This window comes from Pan paniscus, chromosome 3 (genome assembly GCF_029289425.2).
Source record: "Pan paniscus chromosome 3, NHGRI_mPanPan1-v2.0_pri, whole genome shotgun sequence".
In the NCBI taxonomy this organism is placed as follows: Eukaryota; Metazoa; Chordata; class Mammalia; order Primates; family Hominidae; genus Pan; species Pan paniscus.
In genome coordinates, this window is record NC_073252.2 from 22711184 (window position 1) to 22725529 (window position 14346).

The 14346-nt window shown below is 41.5% G+C and overlaps 1 protein-coding gene across 2 annotated transcripts in view; it reads right to left on the minus strand.

Annotated features, from left to right (window-relative positions):
- The window catches only part of ADGRA3 (adhesion G protein-coupled receptor A3), a 128129-nt gene that overhangs the window by 68524 nt on the left and 45259 nt on the right, over positions 1 to 14346 (minus strand). For both annotated transcript variants that reach the window (XM_003826828.6, XM_034958371.3), the window contains one exon: positions 5621 to 5692. In XM_003826828.6, coding sequence (XP_003826876.2) covers positions 5621 to 5692 — 72 coding nt within the window. The remainder of the gene's footprint in view (positions 1 to 5620; positions 5693 to 14346) is intronic.

The window sequence follows — 14346 nt, forward strand, 5'->3', positions numbered from 1 at the left end:
CTCTGTCATAGAGAGGTACGCATTCTTCGAGTTACTCTTCAGTAAGGCGATCTGCACCATCCATTTCAAACTAAAAGTATTGGATTCCAAACTGTGTACTTGGTCATGTAGTAGTCTCACCAGAAATTCTAAGAACATAATATTTGAATCAGGTACCTAACTCGTTTGTTTTTTTTCCTTGACTATTTCAACAGTTAAAATGAGATGGTTTAATTTTAGGTGTCAACTTCGCTGGATTGAGAGGCCTCAATGGCTGGTGAAGCATTGGTTTGGGTGTGTCTGTGAGGGCGTTTCCAGGGGAGATTGGTGCGGGAGTCAGTGGACAGAGACAGGAAGGACCTGCACTCAATATGGGTGGGCACCATCCAGTCAGCTGGGGCCCTGCTGGGACAAACAGGCAAAAGAGAGGGCTTGTCTCTCTCTGCTCTCTCTCTCCCCTTCCACAGCAGGATGTCTTCTCCTCCTGTTGTTGGACATCAGGCTACAGGTTCTCTGTCTTTTGGACTCTGGAACTTGCATCAGTGGGCTTCCTGGGGCTTTCATGCCTTCGGCCTTGGACTGGGGACTGCAAGGTCAGCTTCTCCAGTTCTAAGGCTTCCAGACTTTGATTGAGCTATGCTACAGGATTCATAGGCCCTCCAGCTTACAGAAAGCCTATTGTGGGACCTCTCTCCCTCTGTGATCATGTAAGCCAATTCCCCCTAATAAATCCCCTCTCATACATCCTACTGGTCCTCTCTCCCTGGAGAGGCCTAATACTGCACCTTAGGTAATCCTAATTTCAATAATTTCATAGTTCTGCCTTCCCTCTGTTATGGCAACATTTGATAAAAGAATCTTAAGCAATACAAGTCTTTATCTGTCCTCGTTTTTCTGTAGCTCCTAAGTATTTAATCACGTCGGACTTTTTCTTTTAAATCCCAGTTGATTTTCCTTTTAATTCTGGGTTTCACTGTTAACAAAAATTAGGCATCTTCTTGTAAACTGTTGCATAAACAAGCATATCTAGGCTCTATTTATAATCTTGTCTCAATTCTGAGCTTTAAGTGGTGCAATCACCATTGATTCTCTGGGAAACAATTTCATTACAGCTATACCTACTTAAAATGGTATTTAGATATTGATAATGGGTTTTTATTTGGATTGAGAATCAACTTAAATTCCTTGATAAAACAAGAGAAACTGATGGATCTAGGGTTCACCTACTTCTGATAGTATATTCTTCAGAAAGCCACTTCAACTTCCTAAATCAAATTATTTATAAACTAAAGGCAAAGGCATGGTTTAATAACAAAAATACTTTATGTGTTCTTGTTAAGGGAGATGCACAATTGAAATTAATGACTTAAGAACCCATAAGAAAAACGGTCTGTATCTATGAGCAACTAGCAAACATCACTACTGTCAAATATCTTTATATCCCGTTGAGTTTACATACAGGACTTCTTCAGTTTGCAAGCTGTGTACCCTAAGTTAATTATAAGTCATCTGTTTGGAATTAAGAATGTATCTTCTAGTGGGAAGAATATTATAAATGGCAATTACCTTCCTAAGCAAGAACACAAGAGACTACTTAACGTGTAACACAGTGAAAGACTACTAAGGCAATGCCTGGTACAATATCAGTAATTATATTAAATACTCCTGAATGAGAATTTTTAAAATTCATTTTGGATGGCAGTGCTTGAGAGATTATTTACTGAAAGATAAATAACTAGATGGAGAATCTAAGATAGTCTGCAGTATCTAAAACATACTGAAGAAACTGCTTTTTATTAACAATAGGTTTTCTTCAAACTATATCTCAGCATAGAGATAAAATCAGCATTAATATTTTTATTACCTAAAAGCTGTGACTACAACAGTGTGGAACACAGAGGGAGGGGATAAGAAAAGGACCTGACAGTATTATTTCACATCCCTCCCATTGAGGGAAAAATATAGATTGGAGGGAAAAATATTCTAAAAGTTCTCATACTTTCACATCAGAATCACTGGGAGGGATGGTTGAAATAAAAATCATTCAGCATCAGCCCGAGTTTCTGATAGGGTAGATCTTAGCCCCTACACTTTTGCTTTCTACTTGAGGACTCATGTTCCTAGGCATGGGTGCAAAACTGACTCCAGCACAGACAGAAGCACAAAGAAAGTGAGTCACTGCTATAAATCACGCTCACCTGCTGCTGCCCCTCAACTCCCTAATGACCTGTGTCTGGAGGTGCAGCCTGTTTATGGTCATGCTCCATATCCCCTGCCTGTGTCTGGATAGCTGAGTCCTAACAACTTCCAAGACTCTTAGCAGCTAAACTCTAGCTACTGCTTCATCTCTTTGTAAATGTATTTCAATTCCACATCCAGACTCTTGGTCGGTGTTCGTAATTCCATTAGACTGCAAACTCCTCGAGAGCTTCCTGATTTACCTGTGTGTCTCCAGAACCTTGCTCACAGTTGGGCTCACAGGATGAACTTCCTGAATTTTTGTTGAACTGAACTGATGCCGATCACCACCTTATTATTTTGATTACGCTGCTACACCTGGTTGATAGTCCTTTTACTGAACTCTAAACCTGGCTTGGTCCCATGCAATCTGATGCCTAATGTCTACCCTCCTATAATGCTTACCTTCCTTACCTAGAACTCCAATCTCCACTACCACCTACCCCAGACCAGCCAGCTTTTCTAACTTGTTCCATTAAAACTCTTCACTAGAAAATAATAAAGTGCAGAATGGGCAGAAGAGAAGAAAACTGATTAGTAGCAAGATCTCCTCCAGATGGCCCTGAGTTTCTAATGAGCGCAGACAGACTGATAAACACAGGAGACCACCACTCACCCCCAACAAAAACTATGGTAGGAAATTCCCTACTGATTCAAATTGTAACTAATTTTAAAAGACAAAGAGAAAATCCTTTAACTCCTACCTTTCTTAATCTTACAGAATTCTGACCCTTAAGGCTGCCTAAGAGAGAAAAATAGGAGGAAAGCTACAGACGATAGGTTTTTAGATGAAAGATATTTTACTTGCAAAAGCAATAAAAAAAAAAAATATTTTGCAAAAAAGAGCATGACCAATTTTTACAATTGGATTTTACAATAAAAAGGAATAGGTTTTGCAAATATTGCACGTTCTCACTTATAAGCGGGAGGTAAATGATGAGAACACATGGATACATAGAGGGAACAACACACACTGGGGCCTTCTGGAGGGAGGAGGGTGGAAGGAGGGAGAGGATCAAGAAAAACAACTAATGAGTACTAGGCTTAATACCTGGGTGATGAAATAATCTGTACAACAAACCCCCATGGCACAAGTTTACCTACGCAACAAACCTGCACTTGTACCCCTGAACTAAAAAGTTAAAAAAAAAAATAAAGAAATAGGTTTTAAACGACTAAATAAGACAGACGATGTCAAAAGTATTAGGATGGAAAGTCAATGTCAACATTTAAGTCATGGCATAATTAAACTAAAAGCAGCCATACCCAGTGTTATTATGCAAATACTACAGAAAACCAGTAAGACATAAAAAAATACCCACACACATTGGAGGCGGAAAAAAAAAGAAAACTTAAAGAAGTATATAAGAACCCCAAAAAACAAGACACAGAGCCCACCAAAAGGATGACTATAAGGAAAATAAAACCATGGATCTGGTCTCTCTCTCTGATCTTTTGTCCCTGGTCTCCCTACATTTATGTGGTTTCTCCTTATTGCTATCAGGAATATTCTGAAATACAAATCTGATCACGTCAATTCCATAATAAAAAAGTTCTGGTAGCCCCGCACTGTCAAAAGAACAGATTAAACATTTTTAATATAGCAGGTCTTCAAAATCCCAGTCCCTGACCAGCCTGATCTCCCAATATTCTTTTCCCTCTTTCTACTTTCTGCTCTGATCAAAAAACTAAACTATTGTCCTAAGAGATACATTCTTGCACACCTGCGCCCACCCTGTTTGGAAGGCCTTTTTAATACATATTCATTCCTTGGGAGAAAGTTCAAATCTAAACAAGTCAGTGGCTCTCATGGCAGGCTGTTCCCATTGCAGGTGCTCTGTCCTTTCCCTAGCAGGTTCTGTTTATGATTTAACCGGTTACAGCGCCTGTGTGTGTGTTCAGACGTATTTTCACTAACGACTGAAGGGTAGCAGAACATGCCACCCAAAACATGTCATGTTGGCATAAGGATTATTTCCAGCTACAGGCAATTGAAAAGCAGATAGATACAAGAAAAGCTCTCTGGCTCTACCCTATCTGACTAAAAGCAGGACATAAATTTACAAAGGTGTCCCTCCTCCCCTCTCCACCAGAAAGGACAAAATTCCTCCCAGGAGAGGGCTTTGGACCCTTATCAGCCTAGACAAGGCACCAAAGGAATCTACATAACAAACATTACTAACTGGACTTTATCTACCATTAGTCTCCAATATATTTGCCTTCCCACAATTTGCTTTCCCTTAAGAGACTCAAGGTCCTTTTCCTTTGTCTTGTCACTTCTCTAAAAATGTATTGCTCCTTGTTGAAATGCTACATAAGCCAGAGTTCTAAGCCACCTCTTTTGAGAATTACTCTTTTCCTGAGTTTTCTCAATAAACTTGTTTTTCTCTTGTTAATCTGTCTTTTGTTAGAGGTCCAAGCTGAGAAATTAGAAGAGTAGAGGGAAAATTATTTTTCTTCCCCTACATTATCTATCCTCCCCACCCCAAGGGTCTGCAAGATCTTCCGAAGAAGTCAGGGCATGGTAAGTGGCAAGTGCTCAGTAAACGCTTTCGGAAAGCATAAAGGATGGAGAGACAGTCCTCATGGCTTTTGTGTAGAGCCGCTTCTCAAATGTGGGCCTGCTCAGACAGCAACTGTGAAAGGAGCTTCGTATAGGAGATAGGGGAGTTGTTTAGCTTCAGAAGCAATAAAGACTGGTCCTTAGGTTTTAAAATTGTAATATATAGATACACATGAAAATGGCAAGACTTTAAATCATTACTTAAAAGGTACCTCTGTTTATATGGCATTTACAACAGACACAGTTTGAATGGATTCATAATTTGAAAATCGTCTACAGATTATGTCCACCGGCAAAGCCGACATGGTAATGATTTTAGTAGCATAAGAGTAACACAGCCATCCACCACCAAACAAATCAAACCACTGTGCAAATCAACCACCTTCTCAGCTACTTATATAAAATACTCTGTTTTTCTTTCTTTTTGTTTTATTGAGACAGAGTCTCGCTCTGTCTTGCAGTGGCACAATCTCAGCTCATTGTAGTCTCCCACTCCCAGGTTCCAGTGATTCTCCTGCCTCAGCCTCCCAGGTAGCTGGGACTACAGGCACACACCACCATGCCAGCTCATTTTCATATTTTTAGTAGAGACGGGGTTTCACCATCTTGGCCAGGCTGGTCTTGAATTCCTGACCTCAGGTGATCCACCCGCCTCAGCCTCCCAAAGTGCTGGGAATACAGGCGTGAGCCACTGCGCCCAGCCTCTTTCTGTATCAGGGACCTGGCCAGGTAAAGCTCAAAAAATTATTAAATGTCCATTTTTCATCATGTTAAAGTAAGTTGACAGCTATTTATATAAGCAACAATTCAAACTCGTAAGCAAGCAATTCAAACACTTACAATCTTTTTAGAGATGACAGTCCCCAGAAGGCACCTGGATCTATACTACTAATAAGATTGTTTCGGAGGTCCCTGTTAAAAATAAAATAAAAGTTATTCACATATCAACACTGCAACAAGTATTCAGGCACAATACACTTACCTGCTATACAAAAAAAACAAAAGTATAATAATAAGAGGAGGAAACTGAAGCCAAAAGGGTTAAGCCAAGATCAACCCAGTAGTAAAAGGGAGAGTCAGAATGCAAATTTGACAAATCTGGCTCCAAAGCCTTTTGGTTTGGTCAATAAAATAATAAAAATATACGTCATAAAAGAAATATGTGACCTAATATTATTCAACTTCACAATTATCACTGAACTACAATCATATACATTATTTCTATAATTTCTTCCTTAGTATGCCATACTTTGAATATCAAAGTAAATCTAATTACAATTGTGACAAACATCATTCAGTTGAATTTTAAAAAACCATCTTCAAAAATATACACTCTAAAATTCATGTCTTTTGGTTGTTCATATATTTTCCCTTCCCTGGCCTTCTATATTTAGGTTTTTGGCGTTTTTTTTTTGTTGTTGTTGTTGTTGTTGTTGTCATTTGAGACGGAGTCTTGCTCTGTCACCCAGGCTGGAGTGCAGTGGCGTGATCCTGACTCACTGCAACCTCCACCTCCCAGGCTCAAGCAATTCTCGTGCCTCAGCCTCCTGAGTAGAGAGGGTTACAGGCGCCTGTCACCGTACCCGGCTAATTTTTTGTATTTTTAGTAGAGACAGGGTTTTGCCATGTTGGCCAGGCTGATCTCAAACTCCTGACCTCAAGCAATCTGCCTGCCTCAGTCTTTCAAAGTGCTGGGATTACAGGCGTGAGCCACTGCACTCAGCCTACGGTTAGGTTTTCTATCAGGTGAGGATATAAAATAAATGTGTGATAAAACACAATATATAGCTCAAAGCAAAGATGCACAAGCTTCCTACCATGTGGTATTTGATAGCAATCACCATTTATCCTATTCTTCTCAAGTATGCTGGCACGTCCATGCAAGAGCACTACCACTTGGGGGTGGGAGGCAGCAGTGAATGTCTCAGCCACATCCCTCTACTCCTCTGGTTTTGCAGACACACTATGGCTACAGCTCCCCTCCTGATCGCTGGGCTCAGCTGGGGACTCGCCAGTTGCCTATACAAGTGTTTGGCTAGACCTCTGTGGAGAGCTGACAGTCTAAATACAGTCCCCTTCCCTAGACCACACTCTTGCCAGTGGCTGGCCCACACTTCCGCTTTATGGGACACCCTCAGCTGGGTCTGTTTGTCAAGACTCACCTACAACCTTGTCTACTGAAGCCAGAGTGGCCTCTGCTCATCTCCCAGGGAAGCTGAAGCCATATGGAGAACTGAAACTCTTTTCAGTTTTTTTTCTGACATCCTTACATAACAGTGGCAACCTTGCCCATTCTTTATACAGCCACGTGTAAGCTTCCAACACTATTCTTCATTTAAGGATGCACATGACATTGGTGAAACAAAACAGACATGTAGAGAAATGCTCAGTACAAGCCAAAGTAACCAGTACCTCCAGGGTTCCTTAGTCCCTTACTTACTTGAAATGTACAAGACCTTCCTGGAAGTAGACCCTGGACCACTGGCGCCACCTGTCAGCACAACACTGTGCTAGGCTCTTTAATAACAATTGCTCCATCATGGCCATGCTCACCCGTGCCCAGGCAGTCTAAATTATTTAGAGGAAAATCCTCAGTTTGCCTTCTCCATCCTCTCCAAATCAGAAAGCAGCGGGCATCCCTTCTCTACCTATGCTCCAAGGAAGTCTGGCTGCAATGAGCACAGATTCACGTGTTTTCTTCCATCCAATCACAGGCACATTCAACGTTACTGTCCCACCAGCTAATGAAAGTGAACTGCTATACATGGCATGCCTCATAACATGTGAGTTTTCTCTCAGGCTCATTCTAGCAATATAGCAAAAGTTACAACATCAAAGTTGGTTACTAGTTGGATTCCCCAGAAATTTCACAAAAGCATCCTGAGGAGGTTGGCCCTTTGCTCAGCAGCAGTGGTTGTCATTCATTTACCGTAAGCCCAGCATTTTTGATGTGTCAGTGGCACTGTGGCTTCCAAGCTATGTGTGCTGTTTAACACCTGGTGATAGAGACTGGACTAGAAATTCTCAAGAACGTTGCTCTGGAAATGCAACCTGTGAATCCTGGGATCACTGTGACCTCCAGCAAATTCTATGGTCTTTCTTGCATCTAATCCTCATTTTAACACACAGGCACTCCTCAGTAGCTAAGGTTGGGACTGCAATTCTACCACCTCCCCACAATCAGAGCCAGGTTTTTCTAAATAAAACCAAACTCCCTGCAACCACCACCCCCAATACTTCACAATATTTTAAAAAACAAAATGATTATTAAACACCAGTATAAAATCTATGCTCTGATTACCATCACTGGATAGGTATTTCATTAATCAGAATTCTGAAAACTTCATATTCCACAAGAAGAAAACAGCTTTGTCAATGCTGGCAACTACCCTAACTTTTTGGGGTTTTGCACCCTGGCCTCTAAGACATTTTCTAAATAAAGTATCTGAAAAGATCTGAAAAAGTCAGGAAGCTTCACGAAATACATTTAAATGGTCAGAAAAGGTCTTAGTAGTCAGGTAAACTCACAAATCCCATCATTCTCTCTTCCAACCAGTTTTTAAGTTCTCCTCTTAACTTGGCGTAAAAAGACGGTCCCTGGTGTAGCAATTTCAACAGAAAGAGGAATATTATGCAGAGGATAAGTTCCCTGCTGTGAATGTCATGGCCCCAGCATCCCTTATCTCCAGGCACCTGCTGCAGTAGACACTGACAGCATGGCAGCGCTCACGCCTGCAGTCCCTCTACCTGCAACTCTTCCCTATGCAGCTTTCTCTTGGGCACCTCCTGAGAGTCAACCCATGAAGGTCAGAGGTAAAGGGCATGAATGGCCATAGGAAGAGTCCTCACCTGGAAGGAAAACAGGATATCCCAGGGGGCTGGGGGGTCTGAGTGTGCTCCTTGCTGGCTCCCAGCAGTCCCCAGTATCAGCTGCCTGCCGCAGGAGCTGCCTGGGAAGACACTGCCCTAACGGCTGCCCTTGCTTCTCATGGTCCAGTACCAAATATGAGGGCTGTTGGGCAAACCTCCCAACCAAATCACTACACTGAAAGCTCACCTGGGGACCTGCTTCTGGGGAAATCAGCCAGGTAATGTGAACCAGCCGGTACCCAGGCCAAGCAGAGACCTAAGGAAACTCTGCCCACTCCATTCTGAGGACAAATAGCGAAAGGTGTAGACCAGAAGCCATTCAAAAATTCCAAACTTCTACAATGAGTGAAGGTGGGAAAGGTTTGCAACTATCAAGGATTCCAAAATTTAATAACACTATAATTATTGCTATCAATTATTTAATGTTTAATTTTCTTTTGGTTGGGGGAGCAGCCTTCTCCATTGCTTTAAGGTGGAAACACCTCTACTTCTCCATATGGTATAGGTAGTACCCCCAAATTTTCAACACCATCCCTTCAGGCATGACACCTGATCAACCTTGTGCAGATTTTTCAAATACTCTGGTCTTAGCAATTATACGACTTTGGTCTAACTAAACCTAGGACTTGTGGGAGAGGGAGGGATGAGCATAGACATTCCCACTGGTTTGATAAGAGGTCAAGATCTGAGTCTGGAGCTGCTAACGGCCCTGTTGCTACAATCTGAAGAAGCCAACAGATGGGAAACGAGAAAAATGGTGAGCCCCTGGATCCAGCCCAGCCTGAAATCCACCTCTAACTCTGGGCTGTTTGGATGCACAAACCAGTAAATATAGTGAGTTGGTGTCTATCACTTATCAGACCATTAAGACCTTATAATCACCCTAGGAGGCAGTGTCATTGTTGCAGATGAGGAAACTCATGCACAGAAAGATTAAGAAATTCGGCCAAGTTGTTGATTTTAATAAGTGGCCAGGATTTAAGTGTATCTTTCTGACTGACACAGTGGAGATTTACTAAAGGAACCAAGTAAATTTATAGCTAAAATAATAGGAAAACAGGTAAACCAAACACACTGAAAAGTTGGCCATGATCAAGTTGAGTTGCTGGAGATAACTTTCTTTCAACTTCTCCATATGTTTGAAAAACTAAGTTATTTTATGTGGTAACCCCCACCCTTCCAATTAGGCCTCAAAGTCACTGCCTCTCTGTCCTGGTCATCATCATCACCCTAGCCCAGGTTGTAAACCACACAAGTTCTCACCTGTGTCCGATTCTCCATTTGAAGTGATCTTTTTAAACACAGACCTGATCAAGACTTTGCTCTGATTTAAACCACAAAAAGATCCACAGTCCCTCAGAAGGAAGTTCAGGTGCGTTAAGGTAACTTCCAAGGATACCTGTGGTCCCAGCCTTGCCCACCTTTCCTTCACCAACTCTCACTTCCCATCTGCTCAACACCTTCCCTTAACACTCACCCTGTCTCTCTTCATTTATACTAGTCATACTGCAAGATGTTTCTAGAAAGGGTATTTCCTCTCACCTCTAGACCTCTGCACTTGGGATTCCCTGTCCTGAACGCATCTCAATCTCCAACTCACAACTTCACCTCCATCCCTCTTCACCTACGTATCCTTGAGGCCTTGGGTGAAACTCCATTCCTTCCTCCAGAAAAATACCTGTGAATGCTGGGCGCATTGGCTCACGCCTATAATCCCAGCACTTTGGGAGGCCGAGGCAGGTGGATCACCTGAGATCAGGAGTTCGAGACCAGCCTGGCCAACATGGTGAAACCCCATCTCTACTAAAAATACAAAAATTAGCCAGGCGTGATGGCGCACGCCTGTAGTCCCAGCTACTCAGGAGGCTGAGGCTTGAACCCAGGAGGCAGAGGCTGCAGTGCCGAGATCACACCACTGCACTCCAGCTTGGCGACAGATCAAGACTCCGTCTCAAAAAAAAAAACCTGTGAACAACAGCACTCTGCGCCCTGTCCTGTGGCATCTCTTATCACGCTGTACCAAGTGCACCTCAGTTACTTCAACTGTCCTCACTGAGAGACCACAGGATCCACAAAAGCAGGCTCTGCTCCACTCAGCGAGGGGGTGACACACAATATAGAGTGTGTGGATGGATATGTTCATGGATGAAAGAACACACCAAGGCTAGGAGACAGAATTACATTAACCTTTCTATAAAAATATTTTTAGTAAGTTATGGTTGGCTACAAAATTACAAGGCTGTTCATAAAGCCAGATAACGTGGAGAATGCGGTATCTCATTACTAATCATTTCCATTTCTCCATAAAAGTAGACAGTCATGACGTCTGTAGTTGACCTTCGAATAATTCACCAAACATATGTAAGCATATTCCAGTATGGAAGAAAAAATGATGGCATATTCTTAATAATTACCGAATTGTTGAACTGGGTAAGTAAATTGGTAATATGAAAGATTATGGCATTGTCCTTTCAATTCTTCCGTATGTTTAAAATTCTTCATAATCAAATGTTTGATCCCCAGCATTTTAAGTCCCAGGAGGTACAGTTAATCATCAGGACTGACTTATTAGTTCCTATCTCCCTCCCTGCAACTCCCCAACTGACCCTCATTGCAACAAGATAAGATTATTTTATGAAAAAATTCAACCTGTATGTTTTTGACTTGTTTTGCATAAGCTAAAAGGCTCTGTAAATAGAAATATATAATGTCAGTTCCATTATTTTAAAACACACGTTTCCCTTTTCAGATTTTAAACAGCATCTACAACAGGAACTGAGTTAGTTAGCTAAAGCAGTACATCAATTTGGAGTCAATGATGAACTGCACATTTCTACAAAATACCTCTCATGAGTAACTGAGCACTGTAATATGATTTAAAGATGTACGTTTTCTTTAATAAAAAATTCTTGACATATTATATAACATTTAATAATAGCCATATTAATCAAGCATTGCCAAAAGATATTTATAGTCAGATTCTCTCATTTAACATCCCCTTTTTCCCCCACCAACCCACAGCTTCCCTAGTAAACAGGAGTCTGACTTCAGGATGTATGGCTAAAAATGAATACATTGGATCATTAAAGCATAAATGAAAAAAGCACAATAATTGCTTAAATAGAACTAAAGGAATATTTTAAGTTCTTGGTAAAAGAACTACCTCCTATAGGAAAGAACATGAAGTATACCAGGTAAGATGCCTTTAACTACAAGTATCAGAACCCTCAACTCAAAATGGCTTGAACAATTACAAAAGTAATTATCTGGCATTACAGGAAATCAAGAAGTCAGGCCTTTGTGGTTGGTTCCACGCATCTCTCAGATCCACCATCCTCAGAATGTAACTGTGCCTTCAGGCTGAGCCTATGGTATCCTAGGTTCAGAAATCACCTCCAACCACAAAGTCATAAAAAGGAACAGACTTTCTTCTCGTACCTCTCCTTAAAAGCTAGGAAATCTTTCTCCAAACCCCACAGCAGGCTGCTCTGCTCCTCATCTCTTATTGACTAGGACAGACTCTGTCAATAGCTGGAACAGATGCTGAATTACCTTAGCGGCCTAGGGGTAGGATTAACATTGGAAAGTCAAACACACTGACCAGTAGGCAACTGTAGTGTCAGCAGTGAAGAGAATATGGGGGAGGTATGTCACTAAATACTGGTAACAAAATATATAGCACAATACAAGAATGTCAATTCCATAAAACGAAGACAGAGATGGGACTCGGTGCGGTGGTTCACACATCTGTAATCCCAGCACTTTGGGAGGCTGAGGCGGACAGATCACTTGAGGTCAGGAGTTTGAGACCAGCCTGGCCAACGTGGTGAAACCCCATCTCTACCCAAAATACAAAAATTAGCTGGGTGTGGTGGCACACACCTGTAATCCCAGCTGCTTGGGTGGCTGAGACAGGAGAATCGCTTGAACTTGGGAGGTGGAAGTTGCAGGAAGCCAAGATCATGCCACCACACTCCAGCCTGGGCAACAGAGTAAGACTCTGTCTCAAAAAAAAAAAAAAAAAGATAGAGATGGAAGAAGGAAGGAAGGAAGGAAGGCTATAGACTAGTGAACACATGGATGATGGATATAAAAGTCTCAGTGCTAAAAACAATCTAAAAAAAGGTATCTATCAAAAAACCAAGAGGAAAATTTATAGGAAGTATAAATTTTAGATAATTCCATCTTCTAATAATAATGTTTTTTAGCAAGTAGGCCAACAGGGACTATTATTATGCAAGTTTAGCAGCCTAACAGCATGAGACCTATAAGATCAAGGATCCAAAACATCAATTACCTGGGGAAAAAAAAAAGACCCCTTGGTTGATGTGACAGAAGGGCCTATGTACTCTTCCTGCAGATGTCTGCTCACTTCCCTCCCTCACCTCCCTCTGTTCTGTGCTTTCCTCCTGGAGGAGGTGTCCCTGCACACTCTACTGAAAACCGAGGACACCCTCAACCCACAGAGAGCCCCCTCCTAATTGGTTTTGCTCCATGGCACTTACCACAATCTATCATCTTCTTTACTTGTCTGAATCGTTTCATTTATTGTCTATGTTCTCAATCACTAGACTGTTAAGTTACATGAGGCAGAGAGTGTACACTACTTGTCTTCTTCACTTGAAAAATGTCCAACACACAGTAACTCTCAATCACTTCGTTGAATGAATGAATCCTCACTGTATTTATCGGACCAACTGGTGCTTGACCCACACCCACTTCTTCCCACACTATGCTTTCTCCTAGACAATCTCATCACCACCTACAGCTTTAAGACCCTAGACTCAAATTTGTAACTCTAGCCCAAACATACCACTTCTTTGAGTTCTCAATGTCTCCATGTGGAAGCCTAACAGCCATCTCAAAAGTCAACCTATCCCACATTCAGTGTGGCACGGGATACCGTAATCTCTGCCTTCACAAAACCCCAGGGGATTCTGATGCACATGAAGTTTGATAACCATGGTCTAGTGTAGGGCACTGGTCTCTTAACAGAGTATGAGCTTTAAATTACCTGAGACCTGACACTGCTCCCTACTTCCACCCCATCCCAAACCATCTCATCCAGCATGAGCAAGGTTCTGTCTTCAAAGTCTTTCTAAATTTCATCCCATTCCACCACAAACTCGCAGACATTCACAGTGCTGGCACTCCCAAACTTGGTATCCTCTTACACGTTTTCTTTATCCACAGTACTTGAGATTTGCTTACTATGTATATCCTATGTTTCTCCCCATTACTGCATATGTTCCATAAACCCCAAGCCTAGCACAGTGTGCGCACCTTAAATGTTTGTTGAATAAATTTAAATCAGCTACATGGAAAAGACTCATTACCTGTTGAGGCAATACTTGCACCAAACCTTCATATTAAGCTAACTATCTTTTGACGATTTTAATTAATATGATACAATACATATGCATCAGTTATCTACTGCATAGACTTCTAAAATAAAGCAAACTATGTTCAAAAAGGTGAACCAAAACTAGAAAACTAGCTTCCAAGACACCATCAGGATTTAGTTACTTTGTCATAAAAAATAAAACCCCAAATCCAAGCTCCTAAATTAAAAAAAAAAAAATCAACCTAAATATTCCTATGAAAATAAAGCACACACACACACACTGCTATCTTCCTACATGGGGCAAGATCAGAAACAAACAATGGGTCATGTTCATTAGTTCAACGGAGCCAGC